At 50.5% G+C, this 25450-nt stretch overlaps 3 protein-coding genes across 4 annotated transcripts in view; all 3 read left to right on the top strand.

Annotated features, from left to right (window-relative positions):
- Nucleotides 1–25450, top strand: part of LOC114658628 (putative C->U-editing enzyme APOBEC-4) — a 131474-nt gene that overhangs the window by 36515 nt on the left and 69509 nt on the right. The window lies entirely within an intron of this gene.
- tsen15 (TSEN15 tRNA splicing endonuclease subunit) lies at nt 1904–12010 on the top strand. Its single transcript, XM_028810704.2, has 4 exons — nt 1904–2010; nt 6794–6875; nt 11407–11542; nt 11621–12010. The coding sequence occupies exons 1-4, from the start codon at nt 1966–1968 to the stop codon at nt 11808–11810; spliced, it is 453 nt and encodes a 150-aa protein (XP_028666537.2). The 5' UTR covers nt 1904–1965; the 3' UTR covers nt 11811–12010.
- LOC114658674 (uncharacterized protein C1orf21-like) lies at nt 23282–25254 on the top strand. 2 transcript variants are annotated; one of them, XM_028810703.2, is made up of 6 exons: nt 23282–23428; nt 24056–24237; nt 24444–24529; nt 24662–24735; nt 24859–24919; nt 24992–25254. In XM_028810703.2, exons 2-6 carry the CDS (start codon nt 24144–24146, stop codon nt 25028–25030), a joined length of 354 nt encoding a protein of 117 aa, XP_028666536.1. In that variant the 5' UTR covers nt 23282–23428; nt 24056–24143; the 3' UTR covers nt 25031–25254. The 2 variants fall into 2 exon arrangements, with proteins under 2 accessions (XP_028666536.1, XP_028666534.1); XM_028810701.2 differs by having other exon boundaries at nt 24662–24761.

The following is a 25450-nucleotide window of genomic DNA, read 5'->3' as shown; positions in this document are numbered from 1 at the left end:
ATGATCAGACTGGCCGAGGTGGGGGCGTGGAATGACCTTATAGGCGTCTTTTATGTTTGTATAGACCTGCAGGTACATGCTGATATAATCTGCCCATAGAAGTCACAAGAGGTGACCGGACCTCAATTGTTTGGGGACTCCATGCCAAATAGGACGCTGCTGCTGCTCCGCACTGTAAATGCAGGCAAGACAGGAGATCTGCTGCCATCTACTGGCAGACAGCAAAGCCGCTCCTTATGCCCGCTTTAGAGAGTCACCCTGGTGAGGGCCGTGGGGGAAATAAGAACAGGCAAATAAAATGAATCATCAAAAACAGAGCAAAAAGGAAAGAGAAAAAAAAATCAGTCAGGGGGGCACCGTTGGTCACTTCAGTCAGGGGGCACATCTTCTCAGCAGAGGGCCTGGGCACGGGATCTGCCCCAGGGGGTGAAGTGTGGTGCACAAGCAGATCATCGGATGGAGCAGCAGCAGAAGTGCGCAGCTGTATAAAGCCAGCAGAGCCGCTAGGGGGCAGTGACACTGCCACGTGAGACTGAAGTGCCCTGCGGGGTTGAATGGAATTGAGAATCTGCGGTCAAGTACAAATCACTTCCGGGAGCTGAATCGGAATGTCCGGAAATTGCACTTTCTAAGATAATTTGATAATTTTATTTGATTTGCTAAATCGTCTGCAGTACACTCAATGCTGTGAATCCCAGAAATACAAGAGTGGTGCATGTTTAATAAGTTGTGCGCATTCATTTCACAAATCACTGTTATAAATAAAACGTCAAATATCTTGCTTGGCTTCATGGTCCTACTTCTGTCTGCACGTCAGTAACTGTAGCCTCCCTGGAAAGGACCACCTGGATCTGTGGAGCAGACGGGCTCTGCTATGGACGATTTAGGAGAGGTGCCTTTGGGAACCCACCAAGTGCCCATTATAATCATCTTCACTCCCCACTCCCCCTCGTGACAAGTCGCCTGATCTGACCGCACCCCCTGACTCAGCCCCAGTGCCCCCACAGAGGGTAACCCTGATTTAGGTGAAGAGAACTTGACTCGAACGACGAAGCATTGGCACCGATCCGCTTGTTGTCCCACCAGCCGAACTTGTGATGGGCGAACACAGAGCTCTGCTCACTCTCCGTGCATTTCCAGTAACAGAAAGGAGATCGTGTCTTTCCTGAGGGCGCGAGAAAGGTAACGTTGTGCTGTTGTCGCGTAAATCCGAGGAGTAAATGCCATTAACTGCAGCCATTCAGGGTGGCAATGCGCGGTGCCCTGTTAGGTGCCCGGTTAAAGCTGAACAGCATTCGCTATCCGGGAGGTCAGTCGAGCGCGCGCAGGTCCGCCACCGGCTTGAACAGAAGTCACAGCTCAGTCAGCGCGGACGTTAAGACCCATCCAGTCTTTTATACCACCTTAGAAACGACCCCAAGTCACAGCTCAGTCAGCGCGGACATTAAGACCCATCCAGTCTTTTATACCACCTTAGAAACGACCCCATGCATGTTAACAGAAAAGCGGACCCTCGTCCTCACATCAGCTTGTTCAAAAGGCGGACGCCATCTCCTTCTTGTTGTTTGTTTTAGACCGGCCTACCCCTACTGCAAACCCTGAACTTAAGGTTCGTGGGGGTAAGGACAGGTCCACCAGGGTCCCAGATCTTAAAATATTTACAGTAGGTGCCTGATCTTAAAAACAAGTGGCGTCCGCTTTCTGAACAAGAGCCATTTTAATACTTTAGCGCGCTGACTGCAGCTTTCCATCAATAAGATAAAAACTAAACCCGCTTGTAAACATTTCACGTTTCTATGAAGGCGCCCGGCGCGTTTTAACGGCAGTCCTTTGGAGCCACGGAACAGCAGGAGCGGCCGGCATCGGCCCTGAGACGCGCCGTACGGCACAGGCGGAACGGACGACAGCTCTGAAGCGGGTTGCGTTTCCGTCGGACGGCTGCGAGCGGCGCACAAGACGCGCAACATGGATGAAGGCTCATCGGGAAACTGGATGTGGCGACATCCCAAAGTAAGGACTGTGGCTGGGGGTCTTTAGAGCCTAGGCAGCCCCGTGGCATACCTGTCTCGCAAGTCGGCTCCCGTGAGCCCGACTGTAACTCGGCGTCTTGGGCTTAAAACTCGCAATCCGTTACAGCGACACCCGCAGCTTTAAAACAAATACCGGCACACCTCGGGCCGCTGGAGGTGACGTGAACTCTGAAAGGTAAACGGAAAGTTCAAACGGGGCGGCTGGCTGGCTGCTTGGCTGCTGGCTTAAGAGTCCGGTGTTTCTGCAGCTCGAAGCCTCCACCCTGGAGCTCCGAGTAGGTGGAGTCGACTCCAGGGGGCGGGGCAGAGCGAGGCGCTGAACTGAAGGGGTGGGAGGAGCTTGTCCTCCGAGTCTTTCCCTCACTCGTCATCTCTCTGCGTGACTCTCGCTATATAAGCCCTACTAAGGAGTGGCGGTTTGTGACGTGAAATTCGCCATTTGAATGTTTTTCTTGCTCTTTGTGAACTTTTTCTAACTTTGCATGAACCTGACAGCTGTGCCCGACTTTGGGGGCGCAGCTCAAACATCAGACATGGCAGTTGTGTCCCTTTGGTCCTCACGTGTGCTCTTCTTCGGTTCAGTGCGTCTTTTGATTTCGTGTTTTTACACTTTTGTAATAATTTGGAATGTTTCTGCTACATTTGTGTGGAGTAGAGACGAGCAGACCCTTCTGAGTTCACTTTGCCTCGAGTTCATTGAAATGTCTGGGAACTTCACCATTGCACCGAAGTCAGTGAGCAAGGAGGGGCTGCGCTAGTTTGGGGGGATTATAATGGTGGAGTGGCGTTTTATTGCTCCTGTGGGCTTGTATGCATCTGCTAACTGTGCCAGACTGGTTAATGTGACCATAAATGTGACCTGAGCTGTGTGGCAGCAGTGCTAACCACCGTGCCACCAGGCATCAAGCAAGTAAAGAGACGGACAGAAGGACAACCACAAATCAAATAAAGAGCATCGCACGCACAGAGTCCCAGTCTTGGGGTCCACTTTGGCAGCGCCACAGACACTGGACTGGCACGGTCTGTTGTTTGAGGTCAGGGGCACAGCTCGAATGTCTTTTTTGTCTTCCATCAGGAAGGTGCTGTTGTTATTTTGCAGGGTCTCAAGTTAACACACACGTAATGCGCCATGCGGCGGTACGCTGTCAGTGTTTCATATCCGGTGGCAGAACTCCTGATGTTCTCAGTATGGTCAGCTAGTGTCCCCTCATTGCAAATCCAGCTGTGACATCACACGTGTGCGAAGCAGAGCTGGCAGCGACCTTACAGTATGCCCACATGCCACGCTGGCCTCGCAAAGCATGATGGAGTGTTGGGGGCAAAAAAAAAAAAATTGTTCACCACAAAGCAAACGTCCAGGAAAATCTTAGGAAACAAGCAACGCTTTAACGGATCTCGCCAGTCGACACGTTGGCAGTGAAAACTCCACTTCTGAGAACATGTCACAAGCTTTAGTTTGGTGGCAGAGTGGGTGACCAAGGTAAGAGTTGGGCCCCTCATATTTGCTGTGTGACTCGTGTCGGCGTCCTCACGGCTCAGTCACAAGGGTCTTGACATTGGAGTTTCTGGGTCCCCCGTTTCTGTAGGGTTTGCACCTTTCATCGAACCCAAACGTGACACCACTGAGTGACTTGCCAGCTCATTGAGAAACCCAGTAGTGTGCCACTCAAGTGACAGTGTGCAGTGCTGTTTGCATTTCTGAACGACCGGATGATTTCAAATTCAAAGCGGTCTGCTGATTGTGACTTTGGCAGGAATGAAAACCTGCAGCCATGGGGGTCAACTTGAAGACCTCAAACAGGAAAGGAGGTGGTGTCACCTGAAATTCTACGTGACAATGCTGCTGTGCCACCTGGGCCGGTTTGGCAGTGGGGTTGGCCGTCACCCGCATGATGACTGGCAGTAACAATAGGCTGTTTATGGCAAAGCCCCCAAACTAACAGCTCATGTAATTAAACCCTAGAAATAACAAAGCAAAGCTTTAAATGACAGAAGCCGTTTGTTTGGAGGGAGGTGACAGAAGAGACTGAGCCAACTCATAGTGGCCTGTCACCGAGTGGAGACTCAGAGCAAATGACAACTCTGAGGACAGCAGAGGAGAGCATGCCAGCCTGGCATGGCGGTGCCAGGGGCAAGCAGAGCAAGGCAAAGACAACTGGCAGTAAAAGTGCAGGTCTGTGTCTGTTTGAGCTCGGGTGTCAAACTCAGACCCCGGAGGGCTGCAGTGGCTGCCACCTTCTTGAATGGCACCTGCTCATCAGACTTGGCACTCGTCTCTAGGACTGCCATGTCGTTCTTGTAATATGGGGCTGTGTGAGAACACGAGTGATGGCACTACTTATGTGGTGGGTCATTTTGTGAATCTCCTGCGGGCCTCGAAACATGTGGATGGAGCCCCCCGAAAACCGACAGTGAACAGTTTTACAAATGTCTGCTGTGACAGAACGAGGCCACAGAATTACATGACGTGTGTCATCCACAGCAAGACTGAAAAGGGGTGGGAGCAAAAGTGAGGGCCCTCTGGGGGACCCAGTGTAAGACCCCCGAGTCACAGGCGCAGCTCTATATTGTTAAGCAAAAGAGAAACGACGAAGACTCGGAATCGTAACACGCTGGTCAGTGAAAGAGGAAGCCAAAGAGTCTCGTCTGCCAGCAGCAGTGAAGAGAGAGGCGCGTGTGACACCCGTGTGTCATGACCACTCAGTGGTCTCCAGGCGAGGATGAGCCCCGGGGTCACTGTGCAACTGGCATGGCTGCGGGCAGCAAACAGGAAGCCAAAAATGGCAGATGGGCATGAATGGCAGGGAGCTGACCGCAGGTGGGCTGTGGGGGCCCAGCATATCATGACCTTGACCCCAGCCCTGGCCTGCACTGTGAAGTCGGCCCCTGACCCGGCGGAGTAGCTGAGACCATGGAGGTGACTTTGGGGCCCTTGGTGAGATGTTCTTGCGTTTCACTCTCTCACTTATGGCCCTAACGTTTGTTAATACCCCTTAACCGTTTTGATCAGATATGAGTGGGTTCTAGTTGAGGGTGGCACCCGGTCACAAAGTGCAGAATAAACACCCACATAATGTCCTACTGCCATTAACATCACCTACCATGGCTACGGTGACAAAAAGAGAAGAACAAACTGCCGAAAGACAATCGAGAAACACACAAGTGCAGATGCCAGCTATCTTAAAGCCCCTCGCCCTGGCACTTTTCTTTTGCTTTGAGCTGAGCTCAGGTCTTAAGATTGTGTGGCCCCCCGTTGGTCTCCTGCTCTCCCTCCACATTCCCGTCTGTCCCGATTCCTCCCTCCCCCCACATCTTCCTTCTTTTTCACCCTCGCGCTTCCATTCCAATCCAAGTTGTGTTTCTTGGGTGCCATCTTTGCCAAGCTGGCAGTGGCTCTTGGATGTTATCTGATTATCCTTGAGCTCTTGGCCCTGAGGGTCAGCTGGTTGTCCAGAGGTGGGTTTTGGTCACCAGTCTTATGGGTGGCTGGTGGTCCGTAGTGACAGCACCTCATCCTCCTTGCCAGCTTTACTTTTTCACCTCCCCCCCCTTGTTTTTTTTTTTTTTTTTTACTCGGGCTGCCTTTGGTCATTTCCTCTGTTGAATGATCGGGTAGGGGTGAGCATGGAGGGTGGGCATTGGTGGGTTATGTTTTTGTCTTTTAATTTCTCACACTTCTGTTTCTTTGTGTTTTTATTTGTTGTCTTTAATTAACATCCAAGTGGAGGAAGGAATGAATCGGGCTGGAGACAAAACTGGCAGCGCAAGGCCGGGCACTTTGTCGCTTGAACTCAGAGACGTCATCTTCTCTTGGGCATTGGCTTAAAACTGACTGTGTAAAAATGTGTTTGCATCTTATTTTCTGATTAGCACCACGTTTGACACTCGCTGCTGACTGAATATTTTAACGCTTTGACTTAATGAATTCTGCGTGTTTGGATCCGCTAAGTGCTTAACTAAATAAGTGCCAGGGATTCAATAACTTCATGGCGCCAGATGTGGGCACCATAGGGGGCTCCACCCTCATGGATGGCCAAGTCCTGAAGAGCGGTGGTTGTGGTCACTCTGCCTCCAGCTCCTCTCTCACTCCTGCTCTAGATGCCTTTTAATATTGTGGGGTAACCCTGGCATATCATTGGCATTTTAAGAAGACGCAGAACTTAGTAAGAATTTAATTAAAACGTTGACAAATAAACGTAATTAAATGACAAAGAGTCATGTTAGGGACGTGCAGTATGTGCTGAGTGCCTGCCTTGCCTTTTGAGGCCCAGTTTACTGTGTGCCATACAAGTCAAGTCAAACATCACCAGTGGCACAGTGGGTTGCCAAGAGCTGGCCTAGTCCTGAGGCCCTCTGATGTGCCTGGCGGATGCCAGTTTTTTAAAAGCATGCAAACCTTGCCAGTCTTTCTTTGCTTTTGGTTCCTGTAATGTCAGTGCTGCCGATGCTGACCGTGTGCTACACTTGTCACATAACATGTTGGCCTGGCACGTCTCGGCTGAAAACAGCGGGTATGAAGCCTTTGGTTTTTCCTCAACTCCCTGGTGTGCCGCTTGACAAACAGAATAAGGCTCAACATCACAAAGGCGTCCACAGAGCAGTGTCCTGCTGAAAGCCTGGGGCACACCATGGAGGCCTCAGTGCCCGCTGCCACAGGCCAAGTAGGGGGTGCAGTGTGACGGCTGGGCCACAGTTCATTGTTAACGTGTGACGACCTGCCAAGGCTCGTGTTGGCATCCCCATCTAAAAGCCTCTGTTTTCAGTTTCAGGAGCTCACTTCTCTGGACGTAGCAGACAGCAACCAGCTATATAGCGCCTTCCTCGTCTACCTGGACCTCACTGAAGGTGGGTGGAGCCTCGTCTCTCGCGCCCCTTTACATGGCTCTATCTATCTATCTATCTATCTATCTATCTATCTATCTATCTATCTATCTATCTATCTATCATATAGTGCCTTTTATGTCTGTCTGTCTGTCTGAATATCAGATTGATGGCCAGTCGGTTGTCTCTCCTCACGTTCCCGTTTGTTGCTCTTTATTCAAAGCGACTTCCATCAATAAGCCTGAACGCAGAGTGATGTGAAAGTTCAAAGCTGACAAGCCATGCAGGACCAAAGTCAAAGAGGAGCACAGCAAGCATAGTGGGAATTGCACTGAGTTGGCACAGAGTGTGGGCACAATTTGGGCACATTCTTTAATCATGTGCTTCACAACAGTAGCTAAAACCTCACAAGTGTAGGAAATTGAGAGCTACGCAGATTATGGCGGGGACTTTAATGCCACGATTTGGAAACGCCTTTTGTTCTCGCCACTAAATGTTTTCTGTTTTTTGCTTGAGATCTTTTTGTTATGTTTGTGATTCTTTAATAGTTTGAATGCAGACTTTATAAGTTTTATTTTCGTTTGTGTTTTTATGTAACATTTTTTATGTAACATTTTTGCCTTTTGTTTTTTTCTCGTTGTCATGTCAGCATTTTCGAATGTCAGCAGGTAGCTAACAGGTTGCTAGGAAGTGCCATGTGATTGCCAGGGACGTCTGTAGGTGTCACTGAGATTGGCACCGTGAAGGCTCGCTTATCAATTCCAGCATAGCAGCGTCAGTCCTTTGTCCGAGATTACGGATTTGAACTGCGAAGAGGTGTTGGCTCAGTGCCTTAGGTTCTCATTTTCTGGTAGCTTTCTACATCAATCTCGGTTGGATTCCCAGTTTAATGCTGTGGCCCAGTTGACTTGTTCTGCTCCTGCCGATTCATGTTTGGCTACCATAACGGTTAGGCCTTCTGGTTTTTAATGGCAGTCCCGCTCCCCTTTAGAGATCTGGTGGTTCTGCCTGTGCCCTCAAAACCTCTCACATCTCCTGGTCTGCTGCTAATTCTGTCCAGCAGACACTCAAAGGCAGACGGAGAGTGTCTGAGGTGCTGTGAGTGCGCGTCTGGCATGACATTAATAATAATAATAATAATTCTTTACATTTATATAGCGCTTTGCTCACGGGCCGTTCAAACTGTTGGAAGGGTGGCTTTGAGTCCATTCAAAATGCTGCCTCAGGATTCGTTCGTAGTGCTCCCCACAGTCTGAGCACAGAACCCTGGTCCTTGAGACATTACGCTGGTGTCCCGCTACATGTAGGGCCGATTTCAACATATTAAGCCTTACAAGAAGGCCAAGGCCCTGCTTATCAGTCTGAACATATCGGTCCTTATATACTCAAGTGTGACGGCCCACCTACTCCACCTACCCTAATCACACAGCAGTAGAAGGTCGATCTCAGCTACAGAACGTAACGCTTGTGGACTGGACCTAACATGGTGGGAAGAAGCCATGCGGCCTCCTGCCATGTTCTCCCCACCCACCTCTCATGTTCTCTTACACAACACAACTGGCGGTGGACTGAGAGAAAGGCAGACACACGACAGCAGAGATGGAAATGCAGGCCTGCAGCGGCGTCACTTCAGCTGCCCGCCGGGACACACCCCTGCCACAAGTCCCGTGGTTGGTCAAAGTTTCCAGGACGGTGACTGTTTTTGTTACAACTGACCATGGATGGCCCACAAGTTTATTTTCTCCATTGATTCGGAGTGTTGGTTTTTACTTTCTTCTCCTCCATCATCTGCTGGCCATGTCTTGTTTATGGTCTTGGTCTGTCCCTGCTGCTCAGATTGAGGGACCTTCTCTGTTCCTGTCTGTTTGGCCTGACTTGTCTGTCCATGGATGTGTGCAGCTGGAAACTTGTGTAAGCTCTCAGAGAAATGCTGAATGGAGCTCTGATTTGTCCAAACGTGTCCACCAGGGAGTGCTGGCCTCACAGATTACGTGGCTTTAATGTCGGGAAGGTCATCCTGGTGACAAACCACAAGAGCGACAAAATAACCACAAGAACAAAACCGGCCATAGCACCGATGGCCAACTTGTGCTACTGAACCCGTCAGCCCAAAGTCCACATCCAGCTCCGCCGGGGGACCCCAGTGCACATCGAATGTGGCCGCAGCGGTCAAGGCGCTGACCTCCCAGAGCTCCCTGTTGTCCTGTCCAGGGTTCAGCTGGTTTAGATGGACAGTGCTCTGCTCGCCCCATCTGTCTCTTAATGAGAGAGCCTGCTAGATGTGCAAGTCACACTCTGTCTGTCGGTCCGTCTGTCTGAAATATTCTACAATGACAGCCCCCCCACCCCGCCCCCCCAAACACACACACCAGAATTACAAAAGGACGATGAGACGTGACGAAAGTTAAGAGAGCCGTCACAGTGAGGCATCCTAAGGGTGGGCTAGTGAGGGCATGAAGATGCCTGTGTGCAGCATTGTTCATAATGGCACTCAGTTTTGTCTCTAATTCTACCTCCAGGGGGTCCAGAGTGCTCCCTATAACTGAGCCTGTCCCTTTAATTCGCTTGGTGAAAGTGGCACCGCCACATTGGCCATCATAGAAGTTGTGAAGGATGTCAGTGCCCACTTTAAAGGATCGCCTGCTGTGCCCTTTCTTCTCTGTCTCCTCTGTGTTACAAGACCAGACCACCCTGTCGCTGAGGTAGACCCCCAAGTACTGGTATCACCAGTGTACCACCTGCACATCCACTCCCTGCATGGTGTCCAGGTGTGGAGGCTCATTCCCAGGTGAGCTGATGTTGAGTTGCTGACAATTCTGAAAGTTTTCCGTCGGCCGCCCCTCTTCTGCCTAATCCCCACTGTAGGTTCGGCAGGTCACCTGACCTGCTGTTATATTTCTAGTCTGAGGTGTGCAGAGTGACAAGTAAAGGAGACGGGCCTGTCCCTCATGGTGCTCCGGTGCTGCTCACACAGGTGGTCTGCAGGACCTCCATGTCTCTAAGGTGACCCCTTAACACGAATGGCAGAAATAAAAACCCATCATCCTTACAGGGCGGCCACCTTTGTCCACGTGAGGTGAGAAGAAGCCTCGTGGAGCAGGCAGATGATCGAATCCTCCACTCCATCTGCAGAAGGTCCAGGTGGTCGACCACAAGAGGACTTTATAGTCCAGGATGAGCCTCTCGATGGGGTGTAAAGGCCTCTGCTCTGTCGTCATTGGCAGACTGATGCTGGATTGGCACAATGTGCCAATCAGGGTGTAACTGGCATCTCCGCCCCCTCTGATGGAAAGTTCTGGGAGTGTCTCATGGCAAAGCCCTCGACATGAAAAGAAAAGGCAAGCACAGATAATAAGAAGGAGAAGCCAGCGGTGTGACACAAGAATGATAATAATAATAATAACAAGTAGAAATGAAACGTCTCCGGGACGTGACCAGCTAACGTGATAAGCGGCTTCTCTTTGCGAGGGGACCGAACACGCAGAGCTCAGTGATGTGCCGAATGTCTTCTGCCCGAGCTCAGCCCAAGCCAAGGTCACCTGCGGGCACAAGGACTCGGGCCATCCCAAGATGCTTTGCCTGAACATCCTTTTCTGTGCTGAGAGGACATACCGAGGTGGCACCAGTGGCCCATCCTCGTCACCCTCTGCTCCTGACTCTTTCTGTTGTTGTCTGCTGCTCTAGTTGTTTGCCCGAATGGCGCAGTGACGTCCGCCAAGATGGCCATGTGCTAAGCCTGAGAAGGCGAGTTCTGCCGGCCGGAGGGCTGGTTGTGCGTCACATCATGTCTGTGTGGGTACGGCGAGCAGCTGCCTTTTTTGAAGACTTGTGAAGATGGCAGAGGCGTTGCTATTATTAGAGCTGTGGCAGCACCGCCTCCAGTAAGTGGAAGCGTGAGGCAGACGAGAAGTGGTGACGCTGGGATTTGCGCTTTTCCTACTAAGCTCGGGCGCTGCTTGCTGAAGGAGCGGGTAGCTCAGCGGGCAGGAGATGGGAAGACGTGCAGTGCCAGGATTTGGAGAGATGGGGAGCAGGTCAGGTCAGGGTGCCGCTATGGGTGGGCAATGAGAAAACAGTGAAATTAAAATAAAGTTGGACCTTTCTTTGGCTCTTAGTTATCTCAGTGGCAAAGTAAAGGATGGCATCCTAGTAATGTCAATGAAACAAATACTGGCATGGTTACCAGGGTCAACTCAAAGGAAAAGTGAAGTCAGCTGTCCAAAAAGGAGAAGGTGGGCAAAGGTTCAGAAGCCCAAATCCCATGGCCGTGGGTGCCAGCAGGAGTTCAGTTGAAGTCCTTGGCTGGGTACATTGTGAGAGCCATGCCATCTTGTGACTGGTATTAATGTGCATACAGTAGTCTGAACCGGCAGCCATCTATCCAGGTGCCCACCCACAGACCAGTCAAAGGGGCTCCCTACCTGCCATGCCACACACTCATCAAATGGCAGAGGCCTCCATCTTTGGCTGATCCCCAGCCTGGCCTGTTGTCGTGCTTAGTGGTGACATCTGAGAGACCCGTCATGGTGACCTCACTGTGTTTTTTTCTTGGCAGTGCGACAGTGGCACGAGGTCACCTGTAAAAGCTGTGACAATCTCCAGCTGATTTACTTTGAGGGCAGAGAGGGTGAGGGAGCACCTCTGCAGCTGGTGGTGCCAGTTCAGTGCCAACGACTGCTAAGCCACCAATGGTAAGTTCCTTTCTTTGAAGTGACTGCCACTTGGTGCCCTCTTCCTTCATTTCACTGGTGTCTTTTTCTCTATGCCAGGCTCCGGTCCGTCTTGTCCTTGGTTTCTCCAGATGGGTCCCCTCACCAGTCAGTGCTGATTGTTGCTGTGGCATCTGACTCCAGTTTGGTCTACCATCGATTTACTGACGGCTTTGTGACCCCCGAGCCTCCGGACCATGTCCTGAACACGGGCAAACGTAGTGGCAGAAGAAAGAGGCCGCAGGTCTGAGCGGCATCCATTGCCACTGGGCACTCAGCCACTGGACTGACTGATGTAGGCTGTCATTTCATATGCCAGGGCACACTGGACTTCCTTCGTGGTACTGGATCTGAGTGCCAGTCTCCCGTGACATTCCTTGTATCTCAAAGCATTCAGTGCTGCCCCCTTAGAATAAAGACCCCCTATGTTTGGAGAGCATCTCATTTGAACTGAGACACAAAGTGGGTTTATTTAAATTTCAGCCGGGAAATGAATTGCCAGCCTGGGTATGGGTTGTGCAGTGAAGGGAATCGCCTTGGTAGTGCCAGGCTCACCCGTGCAGAGGATTGGGTATTTCTGAATTACAACATCCTCCACATTTGGGTGTGTGTGCCAGCTGTGTGCCACTGGGGCCAAATCCACTTGTAGTGGAAGGTGTCACTTGGAGGTGACATCTGACAGCCACCCTGCTTACGTCCTACATAACTGGAAGCACTTGGTGGAAATGCCTTGAATGTCTTCAGATGCAAAAGGCCCACCTCGGAGCTTCTTCTCGCCAACGGCTCTGCCACCTGTCCCTCCTGAGTATGCTGCACCCAAGTCCTCCTCTCCTTCTGCTCCACGCTGACTTGTGCCCATCTGGTCCTTAGCGTAGAAGAGCCACTTAGGTTCAGGCGCGTCTCCCCTTTAAAAACCAATAGAAGTGGACCGCTGTGGACGAGCTGACACCGCACTGCTGTCAGACGTGGGGCTTTCTGCAAGTCCGACACACTCGGCCTTCCCAAAAATGAGAGCTTGCCAGGCGAGATCGGCACCAGAGAAGGGAGCGGGGCAGAGTGACAGCACGGCAGGGGTGCGTCCCAGCGGGTACGCTGAAGTGACGCCGCTGCAGGCCTGTATTTCCATCTCTGCTGGCGTGCGTCTGCCTTTCTCTCGTTCCACCGCCAGTTGTGTTGTCTAAGAGAACAGGAGAGCATGGCAGGAGGGCGCATGGCGTCTTCCCACCATGTTAGGGTTAGCGTGTCAGGCCTGCATTTCGAGGGGCACGAGTCTGCACTCTGACAAGGGCGCATACATTAATATCACATTGAACGCCAACGTAACTCTAGAGCTTTGGTGCTTCATGCCAATGTGCCAATGTCAGCAGATGTCCTGTCTACTCAAAGAGGTCCACGGCCAGGCCCACCTTTAAAGAGCCTCCATTTGTTACCAATTTGTGCCTTACCTTGAAGGGACATCTGCCCTCGAGTCAGTTTTTTATGTGTGTCACCATGTGGTCTATCGTGGTGGCTGAGAAAACGCTGAGTGTCGTGTTTCCATGGAGATTTATGATGTGCGGTGACCAAAGGTGGACAGCAGCAAACAACATCAAAACGTTACTCGTGGCGTCCAGTCGAATGCTCACAACGTCCCGAACACACAAACCGAGTGAGGACTTGAGAACCTCGGGATTGAGAGTCCACTCGTTTGATCGTCTCAGAGGTGACTTCTCGTTAGCTTAGATCAGGGTGTCAAAGTCCAGGCCTGGAGGGCCGCAGTGGCTGCAGGTCTTCATTCTAACCGTCTCCTTAATAAGTGACCAGTTTTTGCTGCTAATTAACTTCTTTTCTTTAGTCCTGTTTTAAGGATTCAGTTCCCTGAATTGATTCTTTTCTTCATGAAATGACAGCCAAACAGAAATTAGACGTGGAACGAGCCAACAGATTATCAGTTAAACTGGGGATTCAAACTCCAACCAGTTTCTTCATGAGATGCTGATTGTTGCTGTTAATTGAACCCGTCATTTAATTCCATGGCCTGTTGCTGCTCTCTTTCTGCCACAGCAGACTTTCCAAAACTGTTGATTTTCTGTTTTACTGAGACCTTCAGATATTGTGTGGTGGGCACAGGTGAGCTGCTCATGTGGCTGCTTGTTTTGTGTCTCATTATTGTTGGGGTCTGAGTCACATCAATTAAAACGAAGGCAAAAGAAGTTAATTAGCAGCAAAAACTGATCACTAATTAAGGAGATGGTTAGAATGAAAACCTGCAGCCACTGCGGCCCTCCAGGACCGGAGAACGACAGCCCTGCCTTAGATGGTCTCATCTCTTGGTGAACTTTGCACTGTTGGTGTCACATGATGTGTAATGTTAGCCAGCCAGCCAATGAGCCGCAGCTGAGCTGGACTGCTGATCAGAGAGTGACGGGAGATGAGGGTCTTCAGTCCAAATGCTCGTCACAGTTTGATGTTCCCAGAAGTGAACCACCTCCTTAGGAAGCGGTGAACATTCAACTCCACAACTTGACGTGTGGCTTAAGTGACACGAGTCTGGGAGGTTTTTTTATGGGCGTCGTTACCTTTGTTTTCAGTCGTCCAGCGTTGGTCTCCACGGATCAGAAACTCCATGAAAGCACAAGACTTCACACTTGTCTTGGCCATCACTACAAACCGCATGAAGTCAGGTACACATAAACAACGTCACCTTTGGGAATGTCGGCCCTTCAGGGACGCAGTTTATGGCTATGTGGCCTCACCCACTAATGAAGGTGCCAGCGAGTGGGGACGTGTCGATTAGCACATCGATTGTAAGAATGGTGCGGACACGTCAGGACCACCAAGAGTGGAGAAACACAACAGCCAGCCCTCATAATGGGAGATGGCACCAAATGATGATGATGATGGTGAGAGTGTCCCCAGCCAGGGCTCTAATCCACTTCAAGAAAGTCAGGAAAACAGAAAACTCAGATGCTTATGAATTAGCATTTTGGGAACAAATTAAGCCAAATTATATGATCTGTGACCCCAGAGATGCGGATAACTTGCTAGATTTGATGAAGTCCAGTTCCAGAGTTATTGGGGCAACCAATGCTGTGACCGTAACCTGAAAGCGGCTGAGCATCCAATCAAATCAAAGAGCCGAAATGCTGATCCCAGCACAGGAAGCCCCGTCAGATGTCCGCCCCGTCCTGATCACACAGTCAATACAAATCTTTCACCGAGTCAGACATTCCGGAGTCCCCACCAGGCGGCCTGCATGCGTTGACCGTTCCATCCGGGGCTTCCCTTTTTCATTTGATTTCTTTCTTTGTTATTTTTTCATGAATGGTAGATGGAGAAGCTCAGATGTCAGCAAAGCAGTCGCAGACGTGGCCCACAATTTGATGAGGGTTCTGAACACAAACAGTGAAACAAATCACAGAGGGACGCCACAGAATCGCAGGCAGCCTTTTGAGAGCCCCAGTTAACAGGAACAGAACCAGCTGCCCACCTCCATCCCTTCTGTGGTCCTCACTAATGCAGATTCGCTTTGGGGGTCTGAACTGAAATACGCCGACGATGCGACTCGAGCGCTGGCTTACGGGTGATGTGACCGATGGCCTCGTCCACCGCGCACCTCAAGTCCCCATTTTCTGTCACTTGTGGCACATGTGGTGGGCTCACACCGACAGATGTCACTTACAAATGTTTATCCGGGGGTCTAACGTTCAAAGAGTCTTCTTTAGAAAATCTCTACATGAAGGGAAGTGCGTCTTTGGTGTGTCGTTACGTTGCACTCTGAAGATGCTAAACGCCGCGGGACGGCTCCGATTGTTTGCTGCCATTGGCAGGTTTAGCTCTGACCCATCTCACTTGTTCCCTCGGCTCTTCATCATCTCCATGTGGTCCACGGTTTCGTTGTTACATCAAAGGTTCTCAAATTAAATTGTGACAGAGCTGAGGCGTCTCCTGGCTCTTTAAAGAGAATTCCTCAGCTTTATTACATCCTTACCTGCGTCTCGCGTGATTCTCCATCCTACACTCTCCTCACGTTAATAAGGAATTCCGAGGTTGCCTTTTTCCACCTGATGCATTTCCATTGCTGCGTCACTTATTATTGCTTTTGTCACCTAGCGACTCGACTCTTGCACTGCTGTCAACTGTAAATGAATGGCAATACGTACAGAACTCGGCAGCCACTGAAAAGCCGGGAGCAGATCAGGCCTACGCTTCTCAAACTGCACCGGCCGCCTCTTCCCTTCTGTGTTCGTCCTGATGCTCCTTACTGTTAGCCATTCCATTACCCAGATGGCACACTATGGGCACAGGCTGCCTTTGTAGCTCCATGTGTGTGCCTCACTTTCTGTTTGTATATTGGACTGTTTGATGTGATTGATGTGCCTTCAATAAAATGTTGTGTTATTGTTATTACTGTCATGTCACATTTCAAGTGGAGTAACATCGTCAGTGGCACATTTAGCACTACGCCACAGTCTACCACACAGCGTTTGCGCTGATCGCCGGTCTTAGCGCTCCGTCGGTGAAGACCCTCCGTGCCATCACCCTTTCCTGCCACTGCGTTGCTCCTCCTTTGTCAGATGTGCCCGTAATCTTCACCCCCAACGCCACCAAAGTCGCTCCGTCCGTTTCTCAGACTTGAATTCTGCGGTTGATCGTCTCTTCAGCGCTCACTCAGAAGGGCTTCAGCCTATCGGGGATTGCGAGAGCCGAGTGAGCTAATCTGCAGGTACGAAGCTGTGTTAAAGCAAACAGGGTAACCTTTGTGAGACCCCTGGTCTTAAAAGCGTCCCACCCTGAGCCGAGCCTAAGGCAGTCGTTGGCAGAGACGGTAACGGCGCTCACGATCCTTTACTGGCTTCGGCTCACGCCGCCGTACTCCTCCACACACCTCAACGGCCCATCGCTCATTTGGTCTTTCCTTTGTGTTAAGGGACCTCCTGGGGACAATCTCAAAAAATAAGAAATTAGGTGAGAGGTTAGGAGAGGCCCAAACGGAAGTTCACGTCTGATCGCGTGACAATCGGACAGTGGTGTCTCCCCATCCACGTCGACGCCTGAGACTCGCCGTTTTTCAGACCCTAACCCTAACTTGTTGCCGGTGGTCAGAAATGCCATCTCAGTGTGGTTGGAAGGCCAAAGCAAATTTAAAAAGACACGTCGTCACATAACCCTAAGCCTTAGTGTGAACTGGGCCTTCTTCAAATTCCAAACCTGTAAACTCAAAGCAGAGGATGCCTGACCAGGCAAACTGAGCCCCTCAAGAAGAGAGCAGACTGGGGAACGGCCTCACACCCTGAACCCATGGAGCTTGTGGCTTCTTCATTTTATTTTCCATTCACAGTCCTTGGCGTACCAGTAAAACATCCACACGAGTCTTTTCTCATTCTTGTCACTTTCACTGGCTGACCTACTGGAGTTCACTTCCTGCCCCTCTCTGTGCTGGACATCTTCATTCATCTCCCTCTCCACTTCTGGGCCACCAGCTCCACAAACCTTCATGACTGGATTGTCAAGACGAGTGACGTCCTCATATGCAGCTTTATGGAGGGCCTCTGCCATCTTGGGACACTATCCTTCAAAACGTATCTGTGGGTTTAACTCAGATTTGCACATCTCCTGCACTTCGCCCCTTGCTGACCCGGCTTGTCATTTTGGCCCTTAAATGCCCCTGGCACATTTCTTTGTACATTTCAGGACTGACCCCCCCTGTCTTCTCTCTTTCATGTTCTCTGTCTGCCTTTTTTGCACTTCCTTGGGTTCACTGGCTGTTAAATCAGTCCTGAGCACTTGCAGGACATCTTTACATTTCTTGAAGTCCTCATTCTTGAGCCTGACGGTTAGAGGTTCACCTGCTCCGAGACAGGCTGCCGTCACGTTGCTCACCTCGACTCTTCACTCTGGGGACCCCATGTCTGCCGCGTCTCACACACTTGACCTGTTCAGTGCAAATGTGGACCCCCGTGGATTGCAGCTCACTGGTCATCGATCGGATGATCGTGAATTTCCTGGTTTGTCCCGGAGCCGTCCCAGACGTCCCGCTGAAAAGGTCCAAGGTGCTGCCACCAGGGCGTTGTGATTTCTGGATTTTACTGCCATGCGCTTTTATTTGACATTTTCAAGCTTTGCTTTGTGATCAGCTGCAGCCCCCATTACCAAACGCCGTGGCTCTTGTCCCACTGAAGTCACACGGCATGACATCCACACATCGCTGCTATTTAAGGTGGCGGTGTGCTCTCCTTTTTCACCTTCTTGAAGATTTGGCTTTTCGAGTTTTGTCCTCGACTACTCGTTCACTTCATTCACTACTTTGCCTGGGCTGTTGTAGGACAGAATGTCTACCAGATCATTCATTCCAACACGATTCCCACAAGGAGCCTTTTCTGATGTCGTCTGTGACTGTTTGTTGCCAACTGATCCAAAATGGCTGCCCCCCAGAAAACAGTTCACTACAGAGTGGACATCCTGTGCCAGTGGGCACTTCCATTCTCCATGCTGCTCTGCAGCGACTACCAGTCTGAAGTGCCAGGATGGACGGTGGACGTAATCCCCTCATCTGACCCTACCATGTTTTCCCAGTTCTTTGGTGCTTCTTACACCATTTAGATTCAATCTGCTGGCCCACTGGCTGTTCATGTCGCACGGCACACCAGCTTTCCGTTTTGTGATGGCCGCTCATCTTTTGCTCACTTCTACATCATATCAATCTCCATCAGTGCCTACTGTCTGTTGTTTTGTCTTCCACCACAGGATCCTCATTGGACCTTAATTGAACTTTAATCAATTGATGGTGTGTGCCATGTGTGCAGATGCCAGCAGGTTTTCTGTTCTTTGTGATGGCACGTCTGGTACCCACTTGAGTGCTGTGGTCAAAGCCCCATAAATTCTTAATCTCACCCAATGTTTTCTAAATTTCACTCTCATGCACAGTCACTTCCTACCTGCTCCTGGCTTTAGCCAGTTACTTGTGTTGGTGTCCTTTATTGTGCCCACTTTGTCGTGGTTTCATGTGAAAGGAAGACACAAGGTATTCAGTTTTATATTTGAGCAAGATGGCACACAGGAGAGGATGAGTCCGGTCTGAGCAGAGTCCACACGTGGGCATCACAAAGCAAAACCAAGCAAATGGCCCCTCGCATAAGAACTTCCCAATGACATACAAAGTTCAGACAAGATGTGTGACGGGTGACACCTCAGCACCACACCAGTTCAGATGGAGTGGGAACAGTGGGAGGTTCTTTATAGTGGCTGGAGTGCCAATTCTGCCACCAACCCCCAGGTTAGGGTTCCCTACAGGTTAAGAGCCTTGCTCAGGAGCCCAATGGAGTAGGGTCACTTCTGACAACCTTCCGATTAACACTGCAAATCCCTAACCTCACAGCCACCGAGAGAAAGTAACGTCCACAATAAAACTGAAACTCCAAAGCACTTTGAGTGTCAATCAGGATACGTGAGAAGGAGCACCCGTGGGTGTGTATTGTCAGGTGCCAGCGGGGTCTTTTAAGGGGTGCCCGCCTTTTTTGGGTAATCATTATTTTCATCATCATCATCCGCGACTCGGGGTCCACACGTATCACCTATAAATGGTGTATTGTTTGGCTTATTGAACACATTGATTGTGCACAAACACAATGGTTGAACTCTGCCATCCCAGTCTAACACACGATGTCCCCAAGGCTCAGTACTCACTGTCTTCACTTCACCGATATCGTTATAACACGTCACTGTCACATGCAGCTCCATCCTCCCTTCACACCCAGCACTGCTTCCCTACACAGTCTTATTAAGGACACAGTAAAAGATGAACGAGTGACAGGAAGGTGTCTCTGAAAACGACAAAAAAACACCAAAAGGTTATCAATGGAGGGAGAAAGACGCAGCTGGCATCAAACACTGGTCACTTTATGGCTCAGCAGTTCTAAATTAGATAGATAGATAGTGAAAGGCACTATATGATAGATAGATAGTGAAAGGCACTATATAACAGATAGATAGATAGATAGATAGATAGATAGATAGATAGATAGATAGATAGATAGATAGATAGATAGATAGATAGATAGTGAAAGGCACTATATAACAGATAGATAGATAGATAGATAGATAGATAGATAGATAGATAGATAGTGAAAGGCACTATATAACATAGATAGATAGATAGATAGATAGATAGATAGATAGATAGATAGATAGATAGATAGATAGATAGAACTGTATTTGTCCCCAGCCTCTTTATAGAAGCCATTTAAATAACTCAATATGCACACACACTTTGTTCTGAACACACACCTGAATGACTATAAAGAACTGAAATTTAATAAAAGTTCCCAGTCAGTTTATTGCCGTTGGTGTAAAGGGCCTGCTAGTTTGACTTCCTGCGGTGGGCTGGCGCCCTGCCTGGGGTCTGCTTCCTGCCTTGCGCCCTGTGTTGGCTGGGATTGGCTCCAGCAGACCCCCATGACCCTGTGATATAGCGGGCTGGATAATGGATGGATAGTCTGACTTCATCTTGGTCAGAACACATCACACAACCGTCTGATATTAGCAGCTGGCGCCTATTTTTAAGATGGTGAAGGCTCCGTATGGAGGCTCCAGAGAGTGTCACCCTTCTCTTCTTCTCAAACAGATGACAGCTCTGCTCCATCACGTAAGTAACCCCTGTGCTTGTGTCTTTACACTCGTTTCTAGTTCTTTTTAGGCCGATTTTAAAATCCTCCTCCTTCCATCTAAAGCTCTTAATGGCCGAGCACCTCATTACCTAAACACAGACAGGCATACACATGACCCTAGTCCTCTGGGGACCCCAGGAGGGGCAGGTGGCTTTGGGGGGGACAGGATATCCATCAGCCTCAGGAGGGATGCGGCAACTTCAGTCCAGTGCCCTGATTGGCTCTCCATATCACGAGTGTTAATCATTTGCACAAACAATTATAAAAGTGTGCTGCTGTGTCCTGTCTGTCGTGTTACTATCCTGTGGTGGTACTTGGTGACAGGCTGCTACTGATGCCCAACAACAGTGGGCATTGTGCAACTTAAAAAGAATTTATAATAATATATCATAATAATTCACCAAACCCAGCTTTATTACCCTCTCCACTTGATGCCAACTGGTTTCGGGTCTCCGGTGTCATGGGAAGGGGCTCATTTTTATGTATTAATGGTTGACATTTGTTCTGTTTCACTGGGGGTCACGTTTGTGTATTGATCATGTTGTATATCATTTAAATTTTACTCTTAATACGTTACAACTGTAAATATTAAGGTACAAGTGCTCAGCGAAGGGCGCCAGTGGCGGCTCGCGTATAGACACTGTGGAACTGCAGCACCCCCTATTTCCACTTGATATTATCAATAACATTTAATTTAATGAGTCCTTTTTTCTTTAATTCTTTCTTTATACTTGTACAATATATAATCCTTAAGCTTAATGTCAGTAGCCATCCCCCAGTTTATGAAAAAGATACAAAAATCTTTGTATGGAAGTGTGCGCTTCACAGCTCCAGCGGCGTGGTGTTTGGCTGTTGTGCGCACGCGAGGCTGTGAAGGAGAGAGGACTGGCACTCCTGCTGTGCTGACCCTGGCGTGCTGGTGTGCTTAATAAAACCGTGTACCATATTCTTGAATGTGATAAAGTGTAGAATTAGATTATTATCCTGCTTCCAGCTATTCTATTTGATTCATTTTTTTTCGGTTTCTGAATAAATTTTCTTTTTATACAAGTTTGTTTCCTTTTACACAATTTTAAAACAAAGGCTAAAAATTTTCTGGAGCAGCACCCCAACTAATTTTAGCTACAAGCTGCCACTGAAGGGTACGATACACCAACTCCATCTGAATTTTTAGTTAATGCCACAGGGTCACCTGTGTCCCGTTTAGGCCAAGTCCAACTCCAGTTGACACTCAAATCCAGTTTTTCTCACACAGATGTGATGTTTTCATGGTGGTGTCAACAGGATGACAAGTCTTCAGCTCGAGTTCTGCTCACAGCTGTACCGAATCCGAGGCGAGCACACAAGACACATCTGAACGCATGCAAACAAAGCGGACAAACGACTCAAACGTCTAGAATGTCCTGCTGAAGGACCACACGCCGCTGCATGGCGGCTGCACACTTTGACAACACGTGTGTCCCCAAGGCTTGTATTTCTGCAAGAGCCAGACCCCAAGTGCCCCTCGGTTTCCTCAAGTTGTTCTCCACCAGTGCCCACCAGTCCTGCTCCTCTCTGGTGATTCTGTGAACAGATGTGCTGGGCACACTTGTGCAGTCATTTCTGATTTCTCGCTCTGCCATCTTGAGCTGACTTTATTTCCAGACAGACTCCCTTGAATTGTATCTTGATGTTATTGCAGTTCATTTGCCTGCTGCTACCTACTTTGATCGGATACACACACATGCAGGCCACGTTCAGGGCAGACATCTGCACACACCCCACCTGTGATGGATTTGGGGGCCTGAAAAAAAAAAAAAAAAAAACAAATAACCAGAATGTAAGAAGTCAGAGATGAGAAAAAAGGAGACTTGATGGCAGGCCATGAACACTGAAGTGGACGCCAGGGTCACACAAAAGGGAATAAACATTGAAAGTGTTGTGCATGTGAATGGTGGGACGGCCCACGAGGCCACTTGATCCTAATCCAGGCCAGGATGCTACAACCACAGCCCTAGCTCCCACAAGTCCACGACCATTTTTTGACGGGCTCACTGTCACTTGTGTCATGCAGTTTCAGAACACACACTTGGCACGCAGGTCTTGTTAATGAGCTGCCCTGTGACTGGCACTGTTCAAAGTAATCAGAATCACTTGGTTCAGCTCAGTAACTGGGCCAGACCACCAAGTGTCATTCAGTTACAACCTGACGTGACCTTCATGGGCTCCCTGGCGCCAGCACTGGCCCACCAAGCACTCAGGTCACTTTTACATACCACGTTGTTCTCCATCTTATGAATAATGAGATGCAAATTAAATGAAGTATCAACTCTGTATGTTTGGTTTAAAGGACAAAACTTACACAAAGAAACTCAATCCCACTCCTCACGTGTTTGTTTCGCTTTGCCTGTCTGTCCGTTTCTTCATAGCTGTGCACATCCATCGCCATATACACTGCCTCTTCTCTGGTCCGTGAGCAGCCGCACGCACTTGGTGGTCCTGGGTACCTGGTGCAGAAATACACACAAAAACAGGCCGCTTGATACAAATAAGAAGCCCAGCAGAGGCTCGTCATCCACAAGACCGCACCGCTGGCATGCCGTGCTCAGAGAATCCTCAGATCAAGACGGGGCCCTCTTTAGGCCACCAACCAGCCGGAAAAACGGGAGCTGCAATCTGCCTGCCTTAGGAGGAAAAGCAGCCCCATGTTAGTCTCACGATCTTTCTCTTTATATTTTTGTTTTCCTAGCCCTGAGCTCCGCGTACCCTGCACCTCTCTGCAACGGTCTTATTTATCTTGCTTATGTCACACTTACTACCATTTAAACGGGGTGGGGGGTCCTCTTGGTGTTACTGGGGTTGTGGGATGCCGGAGTCCTGAAACTTTTACCGGGCGCTCCTCGCCGTTTCTGCCCGTTTGGTTCCCGTCCGCCTTTCCTCCCTCGCGCACGCTGACGTTTCGCCCGGCCCGCCTCGCCTCGCCTCGCCTCGCCTCGCTTCACCAAACTGATGCCGAGCTCGCGGTCTCCCCTCGCGCGTTCGAAGCGCCTGTCGAGCGGCAAGCGCCGCCGACCACGTGACCGAGACGCGCACACTCGTCTCGCCCAATGGCGCATCAGGACTCGGCGCTCGATTACTGCACTTGACTCAGCGCTCGACTGCTTAGCCTGCCTGCTCCTGCTGGGATCGGAACGAGTGTCCGGCTGCGGCCGCCGCCGAGCCGAGCTGAGCGCACCAAACGGAGGTGAGTCGGGCCGAAGGGCAAGGGGCTGCTTATTCGTGGGCGCGGTGACGACTGGGGGCGGCGGTCTGGGGCTGTGGGCTGCGCGGCGGTTTCCAGTCTGTTCGCTGCGTCCGCGGCCTGTGCTTCCCGGTGGGCGACAGGGGAGGCGGCTTTGTGTGGGAGACGCAGGCCGGGAGGAGGCTTCGCTTGTGGTCGCCTGTTGCCGTGCCTGAGATTTCCCGGCTGCCGTTCTTCTTGATCGGCGCCTTACGAACGTAGCTCCGGAGCTTTCACCGAGGAGTCTGAAAGGCTGACGCGGTCGGGGGGCGCCTGTCGCCCCACGGTACGCTTCGGTGCGGCTGTTAGGAGGCGGCGTGAAGTCGCCTGCCGGTCCGATTCCCCCCCCATCCCACACGTATGAGCCGCGAGTGACCCGGGAGGGGGCGAGGGTCGGCGTGGGCGTGGTCGGGGCTTTACCGGACCCACCACGGCCCTCGTTAGCACGGCTCATTTGAGGGTTCTGGTGGGCGGGATGCCAGTCTGGCGTGTGCTTCCGTGCCGTGGTACTGGGCACCTGTAGAGTGACCATCACATGGCAAGAATGACCAGTCGACGGGTGATGAGCTCACAGATGTCTTCTTTCTGTAGGCCACCCTCATCCAACGTCCTGTTTGGAACAAGTAGGAGATGATTTACCGATCTCTGGCCGTCCGTCTGCAGCTGCCCGCCTGACACTATGGGCTGCACTTCTGCCAAGCATGTGTCTACAGTGCCAAGTGACGAGGAGGGAGGCAAAGGGAAGACCTACCACAATGGTGACGTCTTTGGAGGTAAGCATATGAAGAGGTCAGTGCCGCAGACGTCACCAGTGCCCATGTTCTTGGGTGATGGCAATGCTGCTGAGCACACTGTTGCTATGGTGATGTTGCATACCCCCTGACGAAAGCACAGTTGCAGCTAGAGCTGGGCATGTAGAGACGCCTGGCCCAAAGTGTGCCATGCCTGCCTTTGTGACTGACCTTTCTGCCTCCTGCAGACGAGTACAAGGCTAAGACGGTGGAGGAAGTCAAGTACATGCATTGTGAAGAGGAGCGGGTAGCGACACGGAACCAGGATAACTTGGTAAGAACCGAGGGCCGTGGGCAGGGTGGTACCGATTAGGAAAAGCCATGCCACAACCTGGCCAGCAAGTGAGAAAAGTGCGGGCTGGTAAGGGCGGCAAAGCTTTACCCGTCTTCTTTGTGTCCATTACAGGAGAAGAGTGCCACCTCCAACCGGGCCAGAAGCCAGAAGGATGGCATGGGGATAGGCAACTCCCAGAGATCCAAGTGTGTGCCGTCCTGGCAAGTTGGACGTGTGTATATGTGTGGTCATAAGCTGTGAGAGTGTGTGGGACACGCCGCTGCCTCCTGCTTGCCCCCATTCAGGTTTTCTTTTCTTCTACTTTGCAGTATTCACACGTCTGAGAGTCAGCAAGAATTCTTTCGAATGCTGGATGAGAAAATTGAGAAGGTAAGCTGGGGTGTAGCTGTGACCGCCGTACAGCGCTACTGGGAGCGGTACTGACCCTCTCGCTCTCCTCAGGGGCGCGACTACTGTTCAGAGGAGGAGGACGTGACATAAGAAGCGGGCCGCGGGCCTCTCTTTGTATATAAAGACTTTCTAACGGGTTACGGCCTGGGTGTCCCTGGAATCGGCGCGTATGGGCTGCTTCTTGCCATATGTTGGGACTCGTGCCATGGACTGGGCCCTGTGGGGCACACATGCCGGCCTGACGGCTCCAAAGGGGGCCATGTACACAGTTGTATTCTTTTCACTTTCTATTGAAATAAACAGTGTTGTTTTTAGGGCGGCCTCCTTGTGTCTCATTGCATCGCCCATAATAAAAGAGGCACCGGGTGTTTGCACCTTTTGTGTTTCTGGCTGGATGGTATGCCCAGGAGTGGAGGCCACAGCTGACAAATGACTCCCATCGAGTCATCCCATGGACATCTCGTAAACTCGCTCCAGTATGCAGCAGGCCACTCGCACCACAACGTCCCC

This window comes from Erpetoichthys calabaricus, chromosome 10, assembly GCF_900747795.2.
Source record: "Erpetoichthys calabaricus chromosome 10, fErpCal1.3, whole genome shotgun sequence".
Lineage (NCBI taxonomy): Eukaryota > Metazoa > Chordata > Cladistia > Polypteriformes > Polypteridae > Erpetoichthys > Erpetoichthys calabaricus.
This window is presented reverse-complemented; position numbering and strand designations above follow the sequence as displayed.

Coding starts and splice junctions, on each gene's coding strand:
- LOC114658674 (XM_028810701.2), top strand. CDS start 24,144: ATGGGCTGCACTTCTGCCAAGCATGTGTCTACAGTGCCAAGTGACGAG. Junction 24,238..24,443: donor CAATGGTGACGTCTTTGGAG/GTAAGCATATGA, acceptor TGCCTCCTGCAG/ACGAGTACAAGGCTAAGACG. Junction 24,530..24,661: donor CACGGAACCAGGATAACTTG/GTAAGAACCGAG, acceptor TGTCCATTACAG/GAGAAGAGTGCCACCTCCAA.
- tsen15 (XM_028810704.2), top strand. CDS start 1,966: ATGGATGAAGGCTCATCGGGAAACTGGATGTGGCGACATCCCAAA. Junction 6,876..11,406: donor CTACCTGGACCTCACTGAAG/GTGGGTGGAGCC, acceptor TTTTCTTGGCAG/TGCGACAGTGGCACGAGGTC. Junction 11,543..11,620: donor CGACTGCTAAGCCACCAATG/GTAAGTTCCTTT, acceptor TCTCTATGCCAG/GCTCCGGTCCGTCTTGTCCT.